Here is a 25,098-nt window from a genome sequence, read left to right as displayed (position 1 = left end):
CTCTCTCTCTCTCTCTCTCTCTCTCTCTCCCTCTCCCTCTCCCCCCCCTTGTGTTGGGACTGGCCAATTAAATCATTTTTTATCACACACGCACATCTCACTTTCTCTCTGTCTGTCTCTGTCTCTGTCTCTGTCTCTGTCTCTGTCTCTGTCTCTGTCTCTCTCTAACGTGCTACAGCGAAAGGGAGAGCGAGAGCGAGAGCGAGAGCGAGAGAGAGAGAGAGAGAGAGAGAGAGAGAGAGAGAGAGAGAGAGAGAGAGAGAGAGAGAGAGAGAGAGAGAGAGAGAGAGCACTGCGGATTTAAAAGCTCCCACCTGACGATCTAGCTTCACTTTCTTTGCTCTCACTAACTTCAGTCATGCCGAAGAACGTCGCTTTGACCTGATCATCCTCCAACACACGCGAACTGATCTCTGGTTATCCTAAAGTCAATCAAACATAGAAATACTTGGAAATATGACTGCTACACAAGTTGGAATAACTTTGTTATTTTTCACAGTTTCTGCGGGTTGCATGGCCCGGATTCTGGCCAGCGGGGTCAACGGCTCCTGTCTTTTCGAGAACCTGCTCTCCGGGAAGGGGCTGTCTAGAGGCTCGAACGGTTCGGACGATTCTAACGGATCCGCGGGGTTTTACCTCCTGGACTTTGACGAAGGGACGCTCGCCGACTGGCGCTCTTTGGCCGACAAGAAGCGCTACGGGGGAGAGTCTCAGAACCGCAGCACCAAAGCGCTGCTGGTTTCCGCCTACTCGCTGATCATCGTGATCTCCCTGTTCGGGAACACCATGGTGTGCCACGTGGTCATCAAGACCAAGAGGATGCACTCCGCGACGAGCATGTTCATCGTGAATCTCGCGGTGGCGGACATCCTCATCACGGTCCTCAACACGCCGTTCACTCTGGTGAGATCCACAAGCAGGCGCGCGCGCGCGCGCAAACACACGCACACACACACACACACACACACACACACACACACACACACACACACACACACACACACACACACACACACACACACACACACACACACACACACACACACACACACACACACACACACACACACACACGTGTCGTGCAGACTGGAACACACACAAAGTTCCACTATTCCCACGGCCGTAGAAAAGCGAGGTCAGAGAGGCTTAAGTGGTTCGTCACCAATGAATAAGAGTCGAGAGGGGATCTGCTGATTCCCAGAATTTTTGGGAATCAAACCCCCCCCCCCCCCCCCAAATATATATTTAAAATATATTTAATATATTTAAAATATATATATATTATAGGCCTACATTTTTAACGTTATATATTCATTCACATTTTATAATCAGTAAATATTGGGTAATACTGGGTCGAAATTGGGTAGCCATTATCATCAGAAGAAAATGAATAACAACTGAATAACAACATGATGAACCTACCTACTTACCTAGGCTACTTTGTACACTAGATAGTTAGTTAGTATTAAGTTACACATTTACCTGGCTTGTAGTTACTATAGACAGAAATAAGCTAATAAAACTAAGACTGTCCTCCTTCTCCCTTTCTTCTATTTCAACCTCACTGGTTTCTTCTGTGGGTTCATCATGGCTTGAAGAGGGCCCTGACTCTAAGATGCATCATATAATTCAGAATATGTCTCATAATTATCTGAGCATATTAAACAATGTTGTCAACAGTCTATTTGATTGGATTGCATGACTAAATATGTATTTGTATGTTTTGATTTGCTGCATTAGCCTACCATAAATAGCAGCTATTAATCTAAGGGTAGGCTATACTACTTGTAATTTTAGCTGACTTAAAACTAAAAAGTCAGCTAAAATGTAAGTACCCTTGGTTTAATGTCTGCTAATATTGTAATGCAGCCAATCAAAATATTCAAAATCTGTTTACATAAATGTTATTATCATGCTGGCAAGCAGTATGGAATGTTAATCATTGCATTATCTCCATTTATACAACGGGGGGCCTGAATCCAGCGATCTGATTGGTTCCTAACTGTTGTATAATGAGCGTATACATAACGCTACTGTAGCTAAAATAATTACAGCCTGCACTGGATGAAAAAACTGAAAAGATTGTTTGCATTACCATTCTCATGATATCCACCACTGTGAAGGGGGTCGCCGGCCCTCCGCTGCGCGTCGGGGCCGGACAACGCCCCTTAACAGTGGTATAATGAGCACATACCACAGCCTGGCGTGATCTATTGCTTAATTATACCATGGTCTGGGTGAATACTCGATTCTGATTGGCTAATTTACCCCTAGGAAAGACGTTGACCCTATGAAGACGCAATAGCAACGTTGCCTGGCAACGCCTGCATACGGGAGATACTAAATAGTCCGCTCGACTTGTAAAAATAATGTAGGCTTTTTGTAGATTGGATATCATGAGAATGGTAATGCAAACAATCTTTTCAGTTTTTTCATCCAGTGCAGGCTGTAATTATTTTAGCTACAGTAGCGCTAGCTGCTAGGCTTGTTATCAGGTTGTTGGGAAAGTGTAGAGGGAGGGATATACCTTTCTTGGTAAAAAACTGAGTGACGAACTTTCGACCGCTTTGAGCTCTTTCCTCTCTCTTTCCTCTCTTTCCTCCCCTGACAACCTGCTTTCTTAATTTCACCGACCGGGATACACACAAACTGACTTTAGAGTGCTAGTTTAAGACACTAGCAGTCTACACTTGCTTCACAACGATCTGCCTGGCTGCTACTTTGCTCTGCAGTAGCGTAAGACTTGGGCTGTACCAAATAATGACAAATGAGAGGGGTACCTACCTACCTAGGGTACCTAGGGTTTGTTTCAGGTTAGAACACCTAGGCCAAGACATCAAGTGTCTCCACCGCCATTTTCCCGTTGGTATAGCAGCTATAGTTGACTTTTGCTGCTAGCCCACTCCACCAGAGAATTTCTGTTGGCCCCAGTGTATCCAGTAGTAGGGGGAGTGTCAGGGATGGTTTGAAGGAAGCGGTCAAGTTCTGCCTTGAACTGGATCAGGGTTGGGATTGACTTGACATTTTTGGGTACAGCGTTGTACAGAGCAGAGGCAGTTGATGAGAACGAGTGGAATCTCATTGTGTTGATGCTGCTATACTTGGAGCTTCCAAGCGGCTGTACACAGGTTACTCCTCGCCTCTCCGAGTGTTGGAACACCAGGTTGACGCTGTTGGGGATGGCACCGTGGTAGATTTTCCAGACAAGGATGACCATGTATCCTTCACGGCGGCGTTGTAGCGAGTAGAGGTTAAGATGCTTGAGGCGGTCCCAGTAGCTGAGATTCGAGCAACCCGCTATCTTTGCAGTGAAAGAGCGCTGGATCGACTCAATCATGATAACGTTGCACTGCAGATGTGGTGACCAGAGAGCACAGCAGTACTCTACGATGGAGCGAACATAGGTCTTGAAGAGCTGTAGCATCGTGCATTTGTCCCTGATTGAGAACGTCCTCAGAACCCAGCCGGCTTTTCGTGCAGCTTCGGCTGTTTTTTTGGTGATGTGTTGCCGCCAACGGAGATCTTTGTCAATGAACACTCCGAGATCTTTGACGACATCGTCTGAGGAGATTACCAGTCCTGTTGATAGCTTGTACGGCTCCTGTAGATCTTGATTCTTCCCGTGCTGTAGGAGCTGGAACTTGGACTCATTTAGCTCCATGTTGTTGTTAGTTGCCCAACGAACAACTGCGTGGAGATCCTCCTGGAGCAGCTTGCAGTCTGTAGGGGAGCCGATGCTCTTGTGGAGCTTTGAGTCATCAGCGAATACCTTTATTTTGCTGTGCATAACGACAGAGAACAGGTCGTTTATATACAAGATAAAGAGGAGTGGGCCCAGCACTGTGCCCTGCGGGACACCACTCAGAACTCTGATGACGTTAGATCTCACACCATCAATCACCGCATGCAGAGTTCTACCGCTGAGAAAGTTTGAGAGCCAACAAAGCACTTTTCCCTGGATTCCATATAGGTTGAGTTTCTTCAGCAAGATAGCATGATCGACCTTGTCGAAGGCTTTGCTGAAATCCAGATATAGGATGTCCGCGTTCTCGTCGGCATTCAGATCAATCAATATGTCTTCCACGTGGTGGAGCAATTGAGTCAAGCAGCTTCTTCCAGCCCGGAAGCCATGCTGGTCGTCGTTGATGATATCTTGGGCCTCGATGTAGTCGACCAGTTTAGCTCGGAAGACTCGCTCGAACATCTTGATAAGATGAGAAGTCAGAGAGACCGGTCGGTAATTGGCAGCAATCGATCTTTTTCCCTTCTTGAATAGTGGGATTACACTCTGGCTCTTGAACTTAGCGGCTATGTCGCCGGAGTCCAGAGATGCTCTCCAGAGCTGTGTGACCACTGGCGCAAGGACTTGTCCACATTCCTTGAGGATGATGGCAGGGAACTTATCCGGACCAACAGCCGAGTATCGGTCCATTGTTTTGATTGCACCCAGGACGTTTTGCTCGTCGAAAACAAGATCTGTTATTGACTGTGACTGTGCAACAAGCTTCGATACACGTACCTCAGCAAGGTTAGCTTTGTCAGGGTTGCTGAATGCCCTGGCGTATTGCTCTTGTAGGATGCTGCCCATCCTGACAGGGTCGGACTGGATCTGGTTGTCGCTATCCAGTAGAGGTCCAACCGACGAGACTGGAGTTTTGAACTTTTTTGCAAAAGAGTAGAAAGCTTTAGGGTTTGTCGTGATCTTACTCAGTGCAATGAGCTCGTCTCTGAGGTGCTGCTGTGATAATAGGGTGAAGACATTCTAATGATTTTGTAATAATGGAGAAACAAACCACAACAAAACAACGAAACAAACCACCTTAATTTGATGATTTAATCCGAAAAAAAATAAAATATATATATATATATTTTTTGTATATAGTTTTAATAATACCACCAGTGTCCTCTGGGGCGCCCCCGTAAGTGCTGCGCCCCTGGAATCATCCTAATTTACCCCCCCTTAAGGACGTCCCTGTGTGTACCAACCGGTGTGTGTCTGTGTGTGTAACTGTGATGTGAATATTCGTGTACAAATGTTTCTGTAAAAACATGTTGTTGTTTATGTGTATATGTGTGTGGTGTGTGTGTGTGTGTGTATACATGCATATGAATGTTTCTGTAAAACATTCATTACAGAAACATGTTCATTACAGAAACATGTTACGTCTACGGATCTTCTCAAGGACCCAACCACCTCAGCTTGCATCCCACCAGGACATTCTCAAACGACCAAAATACATCCACCGAGGCTCTGGACGGAATTTTCAGTACACTCACACCAGCAACAAAAACATCCGCTCCTTCTGGTCCACTGGGCCCCGCCCCCCTCCTCGCACAGCCCGTACGGTCAGTCCCGTCAATCACAGTGTACTGTCCCCTCTGCTCAAAGCAACCTGCTACACTCCACTCACCTGTCTGAAACTCTGTCTGCTGAACACCAGATCCCTCAGTAATAAGGCCCTTTTGATAAATTACTTTATTGTTGACCAGAGCCTAGATATTCTCTGCCTCACTGAGACCTGGCAACAACCAAATGACTTCTCCCATCTAAATGAAGCTGTCCCACCAGGTTTTTCTTTTATTAGTAAACCCCGGGTTAATGGGAGGGGGGGTGGCCTTGCTCTCCTCCATCGTGATAACATCAAAGTCACCACTGTCACAGTCCCCCTTCATTCCTCCTTTGAATGTCTAGCTGTAAAACTCTCAGGCCCCAAACCCACTATCATTGTCACCATTTACAGACCACCAAAACCCTCCGCCGTTTTCCTCAATGAATTCTCATCACTACTTACATCTGTATGTGCAATGTCCCCCACTGTTATCCTCCTTGGTGATTTCAACATCCACATTGACAACCCATCCTGTACTTTTGCTAATGACTTCACATCACTTCTGGACTGTCTTGGCATCACACAACATGTCAACCTCCCAACCCATAACAAAGGTCACATTCTGGATTTAATCTGCTGCACTGACATCACTCCCACTAACCTTGATGTCATTGATTTCCCCATCTCTGACCACAAAGCTGTACTTTTTGACATTCATACCCAACTACACAAAACCAAGGAACAACGGACCATCTCCTTCAGAAACATCAAACTTATCAACACCACAGACCTCTCCACCATGATCAGCTCCTACCCCAACCCTCCCCCAGCTTCCTCCCTGACTGACCTGGTGACTCACTACAATAACTGCCTCTCCTCCTCCCTCACCACCCTGGCCCCCCTGAAAACCCGCTCAGTCTCATTCACCCACACTGCTCCCTGGTTCACTCCTCATCTGCGCCAGCTCAAAGCCACTGGTCGTCGACTGGAGCGACTCTACAATAAGACTCAACTCACTGTACACCGCCAAATGTATTCGGACCACTCCATCACTACAAGAATGCCCTCACCACTGCCAAACCTCATACTACTCCAACCTCATCAACACTGGTACAGGCAACAACAGAGTCCTCTTCTCAACAGTCAGCCACTTACTTCAGCCTCCTAAATCTCTCCCTCCAGACATTTCCACCACCCAATGCACAGCGTTCCTTGACTTCTTCAACTCTAAAATCAACACCATTCACCAACAACTGGCCTCATCTCGCACCCCCTCTGATGATCCACCCTGGATGATCACCTCTGGCCAACCTCTCATCAGCTCCCTCTCTGAATTCACCCTAGTAACAGAACAGACCGTTTCAGAATTCTTCCGCAAAGCCAAAACCACCACCTGTCAGCTCGATCCTCTTCCCACCTCCTTGTCAAAGCATGTCTTCCGTCGATCTCCCCCCATGATCACCAACATAATTAACTCCTCCCTCACTACTGGTACTGTACCCCTCACTCTCAAGCTGGCTGCCATCACTCCCATCCTAAAAAAACCCTGGTGCTGACCCAACTGACCTAACCATTCCCGGCCCATCTCCAATTCTCCTCGCTTCAATTTTCTCCAAACACACTTGAAAGGGTGGTTTGCCGCACAACTACTACAAGTCCCACCTCGACACTAACAATCTCACGAACCGTCTCCAATCTGGCTTCCGTCCCAACAACAAGCACTGAACAGCCTAGTCAAATCACCAATGACCTCCTCCTTGCAAGCCGACTCTGGATTACTCCACCATTCCTCAGCCTCCTCGATCTCAGCGCAGCATCGACACCATCTCCCACCCTCTGCTCCTGGACCCGCCTAGAGCTGGTATTGGATCACTGGTGCTAGCCTCCTCCTGGTTTACATCCTACCTCCCAGACCGTCAACAATTTTTTCAACTAAGCAACACCAACAAGTCTGGGTGTTTCAGAGTGTCTCACTGGGTGTCCCCAGGGGTCAGTCTTAGGGTCCACCTCCTTCTTCACCACTTACCTCCTCCCGCTGGGCACAATCCTCCGTCACCATTGGGTCCCAGTTTCATTTGCTACGCTGCCGACACATCAGGTCTAAATCTCACCAACCCACCGCTGACCCATCCCCCCCCACTCCCTCATCACTGTGCCTGGAAGAGATCCGGCGGTTTGAGCAGGAACTCTCCTGAACTCAATGGAAACAAGACCGAGGCCTGCTCATACGGAGTCACAATCCCCCCTCACTAATCACCAACACACCCCAGCTCCACTCAATTATCGATGGATTCCCAGTACCCTTCTCCTCCCAAGTAAAGAGCCTCGGCGTCATCGCCGGACAACACTCCACTCTCATTCGCACTGACCATATTCAACACATCACACCGGACTGCACCATTCTTTCCCGCCCACAGTGCACACATCCGCCAGGTGTGTCACGGCTATCACTGACCAATCCAGAGCACTTGAAATCTAGTTCACTCATTTGTCACACTCACGCATAGACTACTGCAACGCCCTCCTCACCGGACTCCCCACCCAAACTCATAACAGACTGCAGATCATTTCAGAAATCAGCCGCCCGGATAATCACCCGCACCAAATCATCTGACCACATCACACCCTGTCCTCATTCAACTTCAACTGGCTCCCAGTACACTACCGCCTCCAATACAAAACCCTACTCCTCACTACAAAGCTCTCCACAACCTAGCCCCCAGTTATCTCTGCGACCCTCCTCCAGAATACCACTCCCTCCCACTCCCTCCGCTCAACCTCTGATGGACTACTATGTATTCCCCACATCACAACTCACTTCAATGGGTGCCCGGTCGTTCAGCTGTTCAGCACCAGGCTCTGGAACTCCCTCCCCCCAACTCAAACAGTCAGACACCATTACAACTTCAAGTCACAACTCAAAACTCACCTGTTCAAACTCTGCTCACAACGTCTAACTGATTCCACTGTTTTTGATTGTTTTTTTTCTTTGTTTTGTTTTTGTTTAGTCTTGTTTTTGTTTTATTTATTTCTTATTGCTGTTTGTTTATTTATTTATTTATTTATTTTTTCCACAATGTCTTGTTTTTAAAAAAATGTATGATGACTATTATGCTATGTAGGTGACCTTGGGTGTCTTGAAAGGCGCCTCTAAATTAAATGTATTATTATTATTATTATATGTGTGTTGTGTGTGTGTGTTTGTGTGTGTCTGTGTGCTTGTGTGTGTGTGTGTGAGTGTGTGTGTGTGTGTGTGTGTGCGTGTGTGTGTGTTTACAGGTGCGCTTCGTCAACAGTAACTGGATGTTCGGCAGGGTGATGTGCCACATCAGTCGCTTCGTCCAGTACTGCTCGCTGCACGTGTCCACGCTCACACTCACCGCAATTGCTCTGGACCGACGCCAGGTAACAGGGCACTCTCAACACACTCGCACAAGCACACGCACACACAGACACACACACATCTACACATGCACACGCACACACACACACTGTGGTAACCCGGTGCTCGATTGTGCCGGGTTCCACGGACATAACACGCTTTGCATTGGGGGTTTAGCCGATCCCGGCATTTTCATTTATTACAAAAATGGACAGTTTAAACAATCAAGGTGCTCGCAGTCTCTAGGGCCTCCGTGGGCCTCTAGGCTCTCTCGGACCAGAGCGCTACACACACACACACACACTAACCCACACAGACGCACAAAGACACGATACACAATAACAGTGTTTTTCTGTGGCAGTCACTAGCGGAATATAGCCTTCAAGTCTGACTAAAGGGCAACCAATTATCTTGTTGAAGTAATTGGTTCTCGACAGCTGACGCACAAACACACACCACACAACACACAACACACACCACACAACACACACCACACACACACAACACACACCACACACCACACACCACACACCACACACACACACACACACACACACACACACACCACTCTAAAACGTAACTGCACCATGTAGTCGGACACTCATTGAGAGCAAAGTATTTGAAGGAATGGAGCATCATCAAGGTGAGGTGCACAGGTGTATAATTCACTGAGCATCGTGAAAGGATTGCTTATGAGCTTTAGCCAGATTGTATAAGCACCCACATCAAAGGATGCAAAGAAACACACACCAAATGGTTCATTGGAGTCTAAATTATTAAGATGCGATACAAGGAAGCAATAGGTCAAACCAAAAGGGGGTCTTCTGTCTTAACTGGGAGCTTTGTTCATTGACTCTGTGCTTCAGCGGTGATCAAACACCAGGGGCCTCATGTACTAAGGTTGCGTACGCACAAAACGTGGCTTACAGTCCTTTTCCACGCTCACGTTCAGATGTACAAAACGTGAAATGACCGTAAAAAATGTTGCGGTCCCCACGCCAGCTCCAGAGCTGTCGTACGCACGTTTCTACAGCTATTGTTCCTTTGGCGACACTTAGAGGTGACGCTGGGAAACTGGGAAAAAGGTGAAAACAATGACTCCAGGTGATTTGCACATCAGAGACACACTAATGAACAATTAACCACACCTTGCAATTATATGGGTGGCTATAAAAGCATGCGCAAGATGAAGAAAATAGTTTTAAAAATGGCTGCGTTAGCGTTGTTAGAGGACATCGCAAATGGTCAAATCCGAAGGGCGCTGGAGACGCCGGGGCCGACGGAGCAATCCGTGCCCTCTCATTGCTTGTCTATTCAAAAATAAAAAAATTAAGTTAATAAACACGAGTCAAAGTCTTTAATATCCTGGCATCTTTACGCACGACTTATGTGTATTGCAAGCAGCCAATTGTATGACCAGTATAATTACAGCATTATGACTTCAGCATATTTACCTTGGGTGATGATCGGCGTCCCCTTCATGGGCTCCCACCACTCCGGTGAGAGCTGTGTCACCGATCAAAGCGGCCACTCTCAATCGAAGGGGAGAGTTCCCCCACTCCGTCCCCCCACCTGTTGCGGTCACGCTTCGGCGGTGGGCAGAAACCCTCCGCTTCACCTCCACCTTGAGGTCTGACCACTTTTTTTAATTTCAGAGTGTGTGCGCTGCTGAGACCCCACTGCATTGACGGCCTCGCAAACACACTCCCACTCACTTCTCTTTTGTTTGCATTTATCCCTGTTGACAGGGTTCCATAGCATATGCTTGCGCATTTCACCTCGTGGAGCAAAATCTCGAGCTCAGACTCCGTGAAGTTTCGTTTTTTTTTTTTTTTGCCTCTGTTCATGGTGCCAGGTGATCGGATTAAGAGGGAATCTCAGGTCCCAGAGGCCCTATTTAAATGAAATTGCATATTAAATGAGGGCGTGGACAGGGAGGAGTTTGGCACCTCGGCATGTGCGCTCAATTCCACGTGATCGAGATTGTACAAAAGAAACGTGCTTGGATCCATGCGTTCGCACACTTTTGATACATCTGAATTATTTGTGCGTAAGACAGTTTCTGTGTGATTTTGGGCGTCGCCAAGTTTTCAGTATGAAATCCACCGCAAGGTCTTAGTACATGAGGCCCCAGGGATCTCATTTATAACCGTTGCGTACGCACGAAACTGGGCTGAAATTGCCGTACTTTCCACGCCAAGGTTGTGATCTATAAAAAAACGAACTTGACGGGAGAATGTGCGCAGCCCTAAGCAAACTCTGACCCATGCGTACTACGCATGGTTTGGAGGAAAAGGAGAGTTGGCGACACAGATGGTGTGGTGGTGAACTGAAGTCAGACAGAAGAATTGTATGGTGAGAAGAACGATTATGTTTTATCATCGCCCTTCATAAATTTAATTTCAACCCGTATCATGCGTTAAATCTATGTAATCAGAATTATTTAAGTCAACTGGGTTATTTCTCAGTTATAACTCCAGAAACATCTCCTTAGAATAGAAATAAAAATAAATTCTCTATAATTAATCCCGTCACTCCATACTTGTCCCATGAAGGCGCGACTGCATGAATAAAGCATCTGTTCAACATGTCTCAATAACATAATATTTTTATGTGACACTGTAAACACATAATCAAATGTCAATTAAATCCCAAGTGTGGAAAACCAAACCACACTCCTCATCACAATCGTTGTCCGTTACTCTTGATGCTTTTCATGACAAATCAGGCATTAAAAAGGGGTTACGTTCAAGAACATTTGACGTGGGTGATTACAAACTGATTATCCAAGGTGTTCTCGGTCTTATTACCGTAACCCTATAAATGCAGAGGTTAGCGCCGTGGTAATGCTGCACTATATGGCATTTCTGGCAGACCATGCAAATGGCAGGATTCGGAGGGAGAGGGTCTTTAGGGACCATAACGATTTATTGGTACATAAAAATATGTAGGCCTACCTTTATGTCAGACCACTTATTTAATTCTGGGACTGTGCGCTCCTTGCTACTGACAGAGTTCACTGCAGCAGCAGCATGATGCCACTCACTCTGCTTTTTGTTGTTTGTTGATTGGCGATCCCAATCCCGTGACCGCCGAATAAAAATACTTTTCGGGCCTCCACCTCACCCACAAGTGTCTCCACATCAACCTCCGTGAAATTTCGCTTTTTTGCTTTTCTCAGTCCTTCTGCCATTGTTTCCGACGACAAGACATAATACTTGCATCTGAGTCTGTTTTATTTAAAGATCGCATTCATGAGGTCATTTGCATTGACCGTTTATGGTTAAAAAGGGGCGTGTACAGGGCGGAACTTGAAACTGATTCAGCTAAGCACATTTGTAGGCACTCTGTGATTTATAAAGCAAAGATTGCGTACGGTGTGCGTACGCAGGGTTTTATAAGTCTGAATATTTTTTTGCGCACGCAAAACTTGGCTTTTGTCCGTACGTACACTTTTAGTAACGATCCCATGCACAGTTTTATAAATGAGACCCCAGGCCCTTTCTCGTTTCGTTGTCCTTCAGAGTAGCGTAAAGGGGCGTTTGATTTCTACGTATACAGCCAAAACGTCTGGTCTCTCCTCAAACCCAAGCCAAGAGAGCCCTGAATGGGATTTCGAGCAGGCTATTTTAGGTCTGCTCTCCCACTTCTCTGCATCAAGTCTATTGGCAAGGGCCGGGTACATTAGTCTATATATGAACATCAGATTATATGAACATCTCTACGGTTCATTACTCAGAATGGATCATTCATTATTGGTAAACATGGATTATTTTTAAACATTGATTATACATTTTTGGTAAGAATGTATATTTGTTAGTTCAGTTCAGTTTGACTTTATTGTCCCAAAAGGGAAACTTGTCTTGCAGTCAGGTACATATACACATCGACAAAGAGATAGACAGTTAATAAACGGTCATACTTATCTAGTCATCAGATTCAAATACATTTACAGGTATGTGCAAAGAATTGTGTAAATTGAGCAAACAGTTCTTTGTCCTATTGGACTTAGAAAGAGGGACTCTTAAGGTGCGAACACACCAAGCGCGTACCTCGCGTACCATGTACGCGCGATACGCAGCTAAAATGTTGCTTGACCATTTTGTGTCAAAATGGTCCTACGTACGCAGCTACGCGCCTGTGGCTGCGCTGGATTTAGGAGTCCGAGGTAAGGAAACCCAAACGCCGCCGTGTTTGTGTGCATGATAGAGCTTAGGATCGGGTTAGATAAATAAATCTCGGATATAAATAACAATAATCGGGTTAAATAACTTCACATGGTGTGTCTGGTGTGTTTCCAGCATTCGTAGTGTTGATCAGGAGAGATATAGTCCGCCAAGACGTTGAGGTTGCTTAGCAACCAGAGACTCTGTCCATGCAAGTGAAACTGGAGCGTTCACCTCTTCGTCATAACTATCAAACCAAACATCCTTCACATTCACCGAGTGAACATTATGAAAGTAAAATGCACATTTCTCGCTAAAAATGTTTCCATAAACGCATTTAATGGCGTAACTATGTTACTATTTCCACCCAGAATAAAGAAAGATGTCGGCCGTATGCTTCTGTGCAAGGGTCACTACTCTCTGCCAGTGACGTCGGGTCAAGCTCCACGCTGATTGGCTATTGCGGCTAAGTATCACGCGTATGAGCGTAAAAAGTTCAATTTTTTGAACTCCTCTCATACGTGCGTATATGTACACGCGTATATATACGCGCGTATATATACGCGCCTCATACGCCCCATACGCGAGTAAAATGTTGCTTGGTACGCATGATACGCGTGTAAACCAATGGTTCCCTATGGAAAAATTGCCGATTTTATACGTGTCTATACGCGAGGTACGCGCGTAGTTTCCATAAACGCATTTAATGGCGTAACTATGTTACTATTTCCACCCAGAATAAAGAAAGATGTCGGCCGTATGCTTCTGTGCAAGGGTCAACTACTCTCTGCCAGTGACGTCGGGTCAAGCTCCACGCTGATTGGCTATCCGAGTCTCCGGCTTTTGTTTAGGAATGTCAACAATTTATTTGGGATTTAACATAGAAAATGTAACATTCAAAATTAATAAGAAAAACCTTGTTCAAGGAAATGTAACATTCAACATCAATACAACCTCAAGCTTTCCTCGAGAGTGCCCGGTTTGTTTACATGATGTGGGCGCATCTGTCTGCGTCACACAAATAGCCGGCGCATTTACTGACGCAAATGACGTTTAGAAATGTTCAGCGTAGTGTCCGAATTTTCGTTCCCTATTCCCTATATAGTGCACTATATCATGTACACTATATAGGGAATAGGGAACGAGTGTATAGGGAACGATTTCGAACACGTCTGACTTAAACCCGTGTGTCTTGCTAACAAAGAGACTACAGTGAGCCCAACTCTTGACCCAAAACTCAACATTGTTGGTTGGACTAATTGCATTGCACAGTTGTACATGAATACTTAATGTTTTATATTCATTTTACTCAGAAATCATAATGAGACCAACAATTTTGAGTTTTCGTTTTTACAGTGCACCCTTAACAACAAAAGACACTTCACAATCTTTTTAAATGACTTCATGACCAGTTGGTCTGAAGTAATTTAAACCCTGTGTAATGTTGCCCTTTGCCACTGGAATAACAATGGACTCATTCCATGCCTTTGGGACCCTTCTCTGTTCCAAGGACATCTCAAACATTTCAGTGAACACCCCACAGAGCTGTTCTGAACAGCACTTTAACCATCTCTTTATTGACCTTATATCTCTTAAATACTGACCTAACATCTTCTTGTGTAATTGAGAATAGTGTGGACTTTACCAGAGCTTGATCCTCAGTTAATTTCTTATGTTCAACTGAAAAAAATTAACTGAGGAGCAAGCTCTGGTAAAGCATTGATTAACGATTATTATTAAGCATGATTGTTGAAGTAAAATAATACATCTCAAGGTCCCCTTTCCTGCCCCCATCCTCACAACATAATCAAGCACAATTCCTCTATATAAACAGCGTTGTCTAGTTGGCTCATATGGGGGATGTGTCTGGATGAATTCAGGCTGGCAATTATCACAGTTGATCACTGTGATACCCCTGACAGCCAAATATCTTGTTAAAGTAGGCTTAAATTATCAGGCTGTCCCTCTCTGGAAGAGAACTTGAGGTCAAATAACCTCTCTCACCGAGCCTTTCTCTGAAGTATTTGGGGGGGAAAATTGCTAAATGGAAAGTTCTGTCAAAAAACGATACTATTACGTATCCTTGCACATTTTTAAGTGGATGCACAGAAATCTAGGAGCTTTCATATGTGTGTTGTATACCAATGTACCACGTAGACCTTTACCACTGCTCATACCTATGATAGCAGCTCTCTTTGGGAATTTGCCTCTATTTGCTTGCTGTTTGTTGTGGTTGATGGGTTTTACAGTGCTGAGTCTTAAGATCATGTCTTGAATTGTGATGCGTTCTGAAGCCCTCCAGGATAAGTCGCCTCAAGAGTGGATTCTCTTTTCCGTGCCACAGAATGCATTAAGGACCAACGGCAAGCGATGGGAAGCAATACTCTACCCCTAATCCTTCAGCGCTCAAAACACATTTTATAAAGCAAATTAGTATACACAAAAGTGTTCCTCTCAAATTCAATTCTAGGGAAGGCCACTATGTACGATGTGTGTGTGTGTGTGTGTGTGTGTGTGTGTGTGTGTTGTGTGTGTGTGTGTGTGTGTGTGTGTGTGTGTGTGTGTGTGTGTGTGTGTGTGTGTGTGTGGGTGTGTGTGTGTGTGTGTGTGTGTGAGTGTGTCTGTGTGGGCGTATGCAAATGTGTGTGTGTGTGTGTGTGTGTGTGTGTGGTTTTAGCCATGTGTGGTCACCCTGTTTATCTGAAACTGTGTTCAGGTGATAATTCATCCTCTGCGTACGCGCATGTCGTCGCTGAGGGGAGGCGTGTGGGTAGCAGTCATCTGGATGATGGCCAGCTGCTTCTCCCTGCCGCACGCCATCTACCAGAAACTACTGAGCTTTGCTTACAGGTGGGGTGGGCACACACACGCACACACACACACACACACACACACACAGACGCACACACACACAAATGTTTGGAAATAATCATTAGCTAATATATACATACCTACTAGCAAAAGGTAAAAGTTAAACAACTAATGACTATGACTAATGATATGATGCAAATTAAAAATTAAAAGTGTGAATTAAGTGAGCCAGTGATAAAGTAAGGAAGATCATACAATTGATTGAAATGATGAAATGTAGTTAAGTCTGTATTTCCTACTCTGTCTGTCTCTGTCTTTGTTTATTGTAAGATATGCAGTCTGCACACACTGTACATGTCCATAAGGCGAAGCCCGGACAGCCCAGCCTTCAATGATAGAATAGTTATACTACTAGAATACAATCCTAAATTGTTGTAATAATACCCTAATAACAACCCTTGTTGTACTTGGTTCTGCTCCTCCTCCACCACCAGGGGGCAGGAGCGCAGCCTGTGCGTCCCCGACTTCCCGGAGCCCTCGGACGTCTACTGGCAGTACATCGACCTGCTCACCTTCATCCTTCTGTACCTGTTGCCGCTCCTCATCATCACGGCCGCCTACACCACGGTGGGCCGCCACCTGTGGCGGCGCAACGCCATTGGCGACACCACCATCACGCAGAACGCTAACCGGCGGCGCAAGCGGCGGCGGACGTTGGCCATGCTGCTGCTAGTGGTGGGGGTGTTCGCCGTCTGCTGGTTCCCCCTCAACTGCTACGTGGTGCTGCTCTCCAGCCAGGCCATCCACTCTTCCAACGCCCTGTACTTCTGCTTCCACTGGCTGGCTATGAGCTCCACCTGCTACAACCCATTCATCTACTGCTGCCTCAACCCCACCTTCCGGCAGGAGCTGCGGCTGCTGGCCTCCGTCTTCCGGCGGCTGTGGCAGGCGCAGCGGGTGGGGGTGCCACCGGCGGACCGCTCGGCCGGCGTGTGCGTGCCCTGCCAGAGGGCGGCGTGGCCCGACGGCAACGACGCCTCCTCCAGGCCCAGCCTGGGCTCCTCGCGGCCAAGCCACGCCTCCTCCCAGCCGAGCCACGCCTCCTCCTCCGTGTGCCCCTGCCACAACCCAAAGGACTCGCGAGTGCTTTTCCGGAAGGGGATTTCTGGGAAAACCGACATCTTGTCGGTGGAGCCCATTGTGGCTCTGAGCTGAAGGAAGGGGTCGCGGAGTGTGGCTGAGACCGTAGAAACCCCCACGACTGCGACCTCTGTGGGGGGGGACGCTCCGGCTCGCTGGACGTGTGAGAGCGTTTGGACGCCCGTTCTGAAGGGAATGTGTCAGGGGTTTGATTCCCTGGCTGAGCGAGACACATGTCAGCTCGTGGATGTGGTATGCGTGTGGTTGTGGTTGTACAGAATGGGAGAAAGGACAAAGTCCTTGATATGGTGGTTGTACTGAACGTAATGGTTTTTGGAATGTCCTCATTCAACCCAGAGAAGGCACTTATGGCGCGTTTCCACCCGTGGGTGTGGTTCGGTTCGGTATGAATAGGTGCGGAACGGTTAGCATTTCCATCGCCAAAAGTGGGCGGGGTCCGGACTTAGCCGTACTTATCTCTCAGTGCTCCTCTGTTTGGTTAGCAAGGCATCTGAAAGGGTGCCAACAAGTTTGAAATACACGCCGTCCGTTGATGGGTCGACAGAATCGTCACTTCCGGGCGACATGGGAATAAAAACAAACAAACACAGTACCCGCGAGGTGCTTAGTTTACGAAGAAAATGACCCGCAAAGGTTTGCCGTCCTTCTTGGACATCCTACATTGTTTATATTGTCACGTTCTTCATTTTTTAATTGGATCAATTAGCAGGCTGCACTGTGTCGGGCTGCTATGAGTTCACGATGCTTACTTAGCTGCCGCGGCTATCGCCATCCGGCTTAAACTCTGCCCTACCATAAGGGTACTGTCTGCGATGGAAAAGCAAGCCATGACTGAGCTGCGCCTAACCGCACCTACACTACCAGACCTTATCGTACTGGGCCTAACCGCACCTACACTACCAGACCTTATCGTACTGGGCCTAACCGCACATACACTACCAGACCTTATCGTACCGGGCCTAACCGCACCTACACTACCAGACCTTATCGTACTGGGCCTAACCGCACCTACACAACCAGACCTTATCGTACTGGCCTAACCGCACCTACACTACCAGACCTTATCGTACTGGGCCCAACCGCACCTACACTACCAGACCTTATCGTACTGGGCCCAACCGCACCTACACAACCAGACCTTATCGTACTGGGCCTAACCGCACCTACACTACCAGACCTTATCGTACTGGGCCTAACCGCACCTACACAACCAGACCTTATCGTACTGGGCCTAACCGCACCTACACAACCAGACCTTATCGTACTGGGCCTAACCGCACCTACACTACCAGACCTTATCGTACTGGGCCCAACCGCACCTACACAACCAGACCTTATCGTACTGGGCCCAACCGCACCTACACTACCAGACCTTATCGTACTGGGCCCAACCGCACCTACACTACCAGACCTTATCGTACTGGGCCTAACCGCACAGCCCGGTGGAAACGCGTCATTAAAGACAGAGAGGAAAGGACTTCTCACCTTGACAACTCATTTCTGGTCAATAGTTCTTTATGCGATCGGTGCTCTCATTCGTCTGTGAGCTTGACACCTTTGAAGGTCTCCTTTGAAGGCGACACCTTCAAACAGTGAGAACCATAGACTACAACATTGTCTCAGTAGGCCATTCCAGCTATTAGATCTGATCAATAATGTCATCAACACACACAAACACACCTATATGTTTAGTTCTGCCGTGATATCCTGTTTTAATTGGAAAGGCTTCGAGCCACAGAAAAGTTGTACTGATAACTTTTGATGTGAGCCATGTGAGCACAAACAGCAGGGAATAGACTGGGCTTTTGTAACAGCTGGAGACTGAGACTCCGGATCAAAAGAGTGTACAGTTCTGCATTAAAACATTCTCAATGGGAGAAAACTAAAGAAATGTGTGCTGGCCGAATGTACTTAGACACTGTTTAATTGTTCCTTGACATATATTATTTCCTAACCTTTCTTGTAAAATAAGCTACAATTTTTGGGGTATTTTTTTTATTTAGGGCCTCTGAGTTAATCGCATAAAGTATACCTGCTCTCTGTATAACAAGAGATGGAAGCGATACTTAACCAATTTTTTCCATTTGCAGGAATAATGTCAACACTCATATAATAGCGCCATTCAGCATCAAACACAATATAAACCAGCATGAAATAACTCCCCGTTTCTGTGTGTAACCCCCACGGTTGATCATTAGGCTTGGGCAGGACGGCATATCATTGGTCACCTAGCAACCTTAATATACATCAATGTGCAAAGGTTACAATGCCTTTGCACATCTAAACTGATCCGGCAAAACATTCAGGGTGCCTTGAATGCTGTTGACCAACGTAGACTTTGGTCTTAAGATATCCCTGAAGGGCCATGTGAAGCACTAAGGTGCCATGTGTGTCCATTGCAATTTGATATTCACCTCACAGCCAGTGAAAAACATTGTTTATTTTTGTTTTACAGCATATTTACTTGTGGAGTTAATGTGGTATTCATGACTCATTTGTTATTAATAGAGATGTCTCAACAGAAAATTATCAATTGAGCTAATTTAATAGAGTGAGCCTGTCTTTCTTTAATTTAGTCTGTTGTTCCATTTAAGCTGTTTCAGGGAGTCTGACACTCAGGGACATCTTTGGTTCACATCTCAAAGGAGAGGGCAGCAGGAAAATACCACAGCCTTGAATGTCCTTTTAAGGCTTTTGCTGCTTACTTACACACACACACACATACACACTGTTTTCTGTATATTTAATATATACATAACTAGTTACCCAGGGAACATAAGGCTCCATTAACATTAGTTTCTTCTCTTCACTCTCTCTCTGGTGTTCGGTCAGAAAGCAAGTCTGTGTCTCTCTCTCGCTCTCACTCTTGCTCTCTCTCGCTCTGTCTCTCTCTCCTCGCTCTGTCTCAGTATCGGTCATTAGAAGCGCAATTTGGTCTATTGAAAAAAGTGGGAAAATAATTGCTGTTATCCAGTCAACTGGAAAGGGCAAAATCAAATTTTGTTATTAACTGAATGCCCCCGATAACCCTTTTATCCCAGGGGTATTCATTTAACATTTCAACAGTGTTCACTTTGGTCTACTTTCAGAACTTATGGACCAAACAAAAGATGATTTCCGGTTTATATTAACATATTCTGTACGTCTGATACTAATGTGCTTTGCTCGTTCTGGCGGGACACTCTAGTCATGTGCCCCAATCAGCTGACAGCTAACGCTGTCCAATCAAACACATGTACACTGATAGGCGGTCAATTTAAGACCTTCCTCAAACTCTCTGGGAAGTTAAATGTGCTGAGCAGAGTTTCGCCTACCACCACCCCAGGCTCCAAATGCTTTGATTCAGCTCTGTATTGTATGTAACCTGTACGATGGGGCTGAGATATCTGATGTACCCCATGTGGGATTGTATCGTGCTCCCTGTTATAAAATGTTGTTATGCTGTTGGTGATCTGTATCTGTCATCTGTAGGTCATGTTTTAAATGATGCAGTAGGGAGCACCAGAAAAGAGTGGAACCATACCGCCACACTGAATTGTATGTCCGTTTCATGAAATAAATGGTTAAATCGATGACATGAGGGATTCCTGACAGAACTACAATGAACTGGCAAGGTGTGTAGAGTAAGGCAGGGTTTCAGCGGAGAAGCCTTAGAGAGGGAACTAGTCCTTGACTAGACTCAGATTCAAGCTACGTTCTGATCCCTGATGGGCGGCCGAAACCGAGGGGTATCGTGAGAGACAGCGAGGGACTGTGATGATTCAGAAGTCATTTTATGTCACTGCTCAATTCAGAGTACAGTGATGAAAGCACAGGGCACATTGGGGAGTCCGTTATCCACCACCTTAAACAGTGCAGAGTTCTTGGAAACGTGTTATTAATTAGTACGCGGAAAACGTATCACATGTAATGTATGAGTGCAATATAAAATACAAAATGTACAGGCATGATTTGAATGGAAAGCCTACATACAACATATCAGCAAGATGAATATAATATCAGCAGGTTAAGGAGGCCTGTCACGTATGCTATGATGAGACACAGATGAGAGAAACGCAGCCTGCTTTCTCTAGGAACAGAAAGAGGTGCATAAGAATCTCACTTTTTGTTATGTCTGAATGCCCCTGTTCCACCTGTTGTCCCAGCCCTGTGCTATTCATTCAACATTACGACAGTGTTCAGCTTGGTCTTCTTTAAAAACTCGTTTACCAGACTAAAGGTGAATGCCGGTTTATATGACCTTTTTCTGTACGCCTGCTACACAATAACATCAACACACACACACACACACACACACACACACACACACACACACACACACACACACACACACACACACACACACACACACACACACACACACACACACACACGCTAAGCACTAAGCACTAAGCACTAAGCACTAAGCACACTAAGCACTAAGCACACTAAGCACACTGATGCCGCTTTTTTCCACCGCACATGTAGCTCGACTCGACTCGACTCGACTCGACTCGACACGACTCGACACGACTCGACACGGTAGCAGCACGGGTCGTTTTCCACCGCAAATAGTACCGCCTGGACGTGGGCGGGGTCGGCTGTGCGAAAGGGCCGTGACGTATTTTTGTACGCGACGCAAACAACACGCACGCAACGCAACCCACACATGGACAGAAACCACATAACAACAATGGAGGACATCGATGCAATGGTATTCGTGTTCGTATTATTAGCTGGCATGTTGAAGAAGTTGAAGAAGTGGAATATGTTGGCTGCTGCGCTGCTATGGCTGTTACCAGCATGGTTGCCATGTCGCTTTCGTGACTTCGTCACACTCTCTGGCCAATCAGTGTCCGGCCGTCTGCCGACGTCACCTTTTAGCATCGGCTCAGCTCGCTTGGAACCTAGAGCGATGCGGTACTAAAAAAAGCAGCCACTTCAGGTACCAGATACCATGTTTTCGCGGTGGAAACGCCAAAAATGCGAGCTGAGTCGAGTCGAGTCGAGTCGAGTCGAGCTGGTACCATGCAGTGGAAAAGCGGCATAAGCACACTAAGCACACTAAGCACACACACACTAAGCACACTAAGCACTAAGCACACACACACTAAGCACACACTAACACACAATGAATCATACTAAATTGACCAAAAGGACTGGTTCCCCGCAGAGAGGGAACCAGTCCTTGAGACTCAAGATTCAAGCTATGATCTGATCAGCGGTGCCAATCAGAGACAGCATTATGCACACAATGAGACAAGTTGATCCAAAGACCAAACATTCTTCTCCCAAACAATGATGGACTTATTCTAGTACGGTAAAAGGTATTTATTTCTTGCCTTTGACTAAAGGTCAAGCCCCTGACATGATAAAATGAGGAGAGTGGAAGAGTTTCGACAGAGTGTCACCTGTTTTGGAAATAACACGGTTGGGGTTTGTTCACCTAATAGAGATCGATGTATATTTTTAGGAATGTTTGTTCATCCAGCAAATTCTCTGGTTAATAATTGTAATAATAATCAGATGACGTTGATGCATCTTTTTCTTTTATGAAGTAAATCTCATCTTTGTAACAAGTGATATAACGATACAATCAAATCGTCATGGAATAAAAGATAAAAACTGTAAGATACTGTGAGAACTGGGGAAATAATACAAAATGTGAGGGTAGAGAAAGGTCGGAAGTACCTCCTTTTAAAGGAGATATATTATGGCGTTTTCACAACAAGTAAACATAGTATTTGAGTTCCAGAAAACATGTTTTCAAAGCTGTTTGCTGGATATAGCTTTTAAATCTCGCCTACCGCTATTCCCCTCTCTTTCAGTCCCTTCAGAATGCGCAGTTTCTGGTGTCTGTAGCTTTAATGCAAATGAGCTGCCGCCCATTGACCAATGAGCTGTCAGACTGAACCACAGCATGGAGGAGATGGGGGGATTGTTGCCGTTTGCGGACTCTTGGAGCTCTATCTATAAATTATATAATATAATATAATAATAATAATATCATATATGGGTATTTATATAATATTATATCTAATATCATGGCCAAAAGCTATGTGCGCCTCGGATGATATTATGAATCATAAAGACTGTGTCTGACGTCTCTGGCACTTCCACAACAAGTAAAGACTCGTAGTGGGGGATATCTCGGCCATGGTTGAGAAGAATTGGGGGAAAGGAACTTTGGCCTTGACTCTCTGAAGTCCATGAATGGAGGAGAAAGTGATTGTACTCCGGGAGCTGAGCTGCCGGACTGCCGCCGAGCTCCCAGCGCCGGAGCTGCCGGACTGCCTTCAAAGCCGTTTCGGAGGCAGCCCGGCAGCTCCGGCAGTGTACTCTGGGAGCTGAACTGCCGCCGAAGCTTTCTGGCTGCTCCGGTGGGCGTCCTCCGGGAGCTGAAAAGTCTGGCGGGGGTAGCTCGGCGACAGTCCGGCAGCTCAGCTCCGAGAGTACAATCCCTTTCTCCTCCATTTCTCCTCCTAGCTTCGGCGGCAGGCCGGCAGCTCCGGCGGGGGGAGGCAGTTCGGCAGAGAAAGGGATTGTACTCCCGGAGCAGAGCTGCCGCCGAGTCCCAGGTCTGACGCACAGGCCACATTCAGAGCACAGGTTGAGAAGAAGCGAGATTACAGCCTCCCCGACGCATCTACTCTGCCACTAACTGAAACACAGATAGCAGACAGACCACAGACCTTGAAGAGAGACAACAGCCTGCCCGACACCATGGACACCGTGCCTTCCCCCATCGCTGATGCTGGCTTGGATAGGAACGGCCACCCCCCTCCTCTGCACTCCCCCAACGACGATGACCTCCAGCCTCATCTCTCCCATAGCCACAACAACGACTCCAGCTCCACTGTCTCCTCCCTTTGCGGTATTCCAGCTGAATTTAAGAAACTGGAATATGTTGGCATAAAACTTGCATCTGTGTCAATGATAGCATCGCCATCGTCATGGCCACAGGCTGATAACACCCAAGCGGAGGGAGCCCCAGCCCCCCCCCCCCTGTACTGATAGTAGTCCTGAGTATTACTGAGACCAAAAACGGTTCAGCCGTAGACACAGTATAAAGGAAGTTTTGCATTATCTGCTGAACCCAAGGTTGCCTACGTCAAAACATGGCAACTTTTGCATTCCTGCTGTAACCACCAAGAGAGTAAACAAAGGGAAACTTAGACACACTGCTAACCTCACAAATCTCATACATATTGCCTCCAAACCAAAAACAACCTTAAAGCCTATCAACAACACCATCAGGATGGGTCTACTTAATGTTAGGTCTCTTAATAACAAATCATTTTTAGTTAATGATTTTATTACCAACTCTAAAATGGATTTTATGTTTTTAACTGAAACATGGCTGGAACAAAATAACAGTGCAACCGTTCTGATAGAGACAGCTCCTCCCAACTATAACTTTTTTGATGCATGTAGATCTGGAAAAAGAGGTGGAGGGGTTGCTGCTGTATTTAAAAATGTATTTCAGGGGAAAGAGATGTTATTTGGTGATTTTCCATCATTCGAATTCCTTAGTGCTGTATTGAAATGCTCCCCCAGAGTTCTCCTATTAATTATTTACAGGCCACCCACATATTTTGCAAAATTTTTGGATGACTTCACAGATTTATTGTCTAACATCTCCACAGAATTTGACTGTCTAGTTATAACTGGTGACTTTTTCAATTTTCATACTGATGACAAGTGTGCAAAAAAACTTTTTACCATTTTGGACACATTTGAACTGTCTCAACATGTGAAAGAGGCTACTCATTGTAAGGGGCACACTCTAGACCTGGGGATCACAAAGGGCCTCAATGTTTCGGATCTCTCTGTGACTGATCCTTCCTTGTCTGACCACTTTTGTGTTTTCTTTAATATATCTATTATTCCCGACATACAGACAAAATCAAATACTGCGAAAGATGGTATATCAATGAAGAATCTAATGTACTTTTTAAAACGGCCATCTCCTTGCTACCACCTCTCAACCCATGTTCTGCTGATGATCTTGTAGAAAACTTTAATTAGAAAATTTTGAAAGTCATAGATGTCATTGCACCTTATAAGGTTAAAATTATTTCCGGAAAGCAAAAGGCACCCTGGAGAAAAGCTGCTTCTGTAACAGCACAGAAAAAAGAATGCACGAAAGTTGAACGCATCTGGCGTAAAACAAAACTTCATATTCACCAGGATATCTATAAAGAGAGCCTCCGTGCCTACAATTTAGACTTAAAAAGTGCTAGAAAAACAATTTTCTCCAATATTATTG

The 25,098-nt window shown here is 45.9% G+C and overlaps 1 protein-coding gene across 1 annotated transcript; it reads left to right on the top strand.

Annotated features, from left to right (window-relative positions):
• The first annotated feature begins 352 nt into the window (after nt 1-352).
• gpr83 (G protein-coupled receptor 83) lies at nt 353-17,773 on the top strand. The gene is made up of 4 exons (XM_056584474.1): nt 353-903; nt 8,610-8,735; nt 15,595-15,728; nt 16,184-17,773. Exons 1-4 carry the CDS (start codon nt 457-459, stop codon nt 16,902-16,904), a joined length of 1,428 nt encoding a protein of 475 aa, XP_056440449.1. The 5' UTR covers nt 353-456; the 3' UTR covers nt 16,905-17,773.
• Nucleotides 17,774-25,098: the final 7,325 nt, after the last annotated feature.

This window comes from Gadus chalcogrammus, chromosome 3 (genome assembly GCF_026213295.1).
Source record: "Gadus chalcogrammus isolate NIFS_2021 chromosome 3, NIFS_Gcha_1.0, whole genome shotgun sequence".
In the NCBI taxonomy this organism is placed as follows: Eukaryota; Metazoa; Chordata; class Actinopteri; order Gadiformes; family Gadidae; genus Gadus; species Gadus chalcogrammus.
Note: the sequence above shows the minus strand (reverse complement) of the source record. Positions and strands in the feature narration are given on the sequence as shown.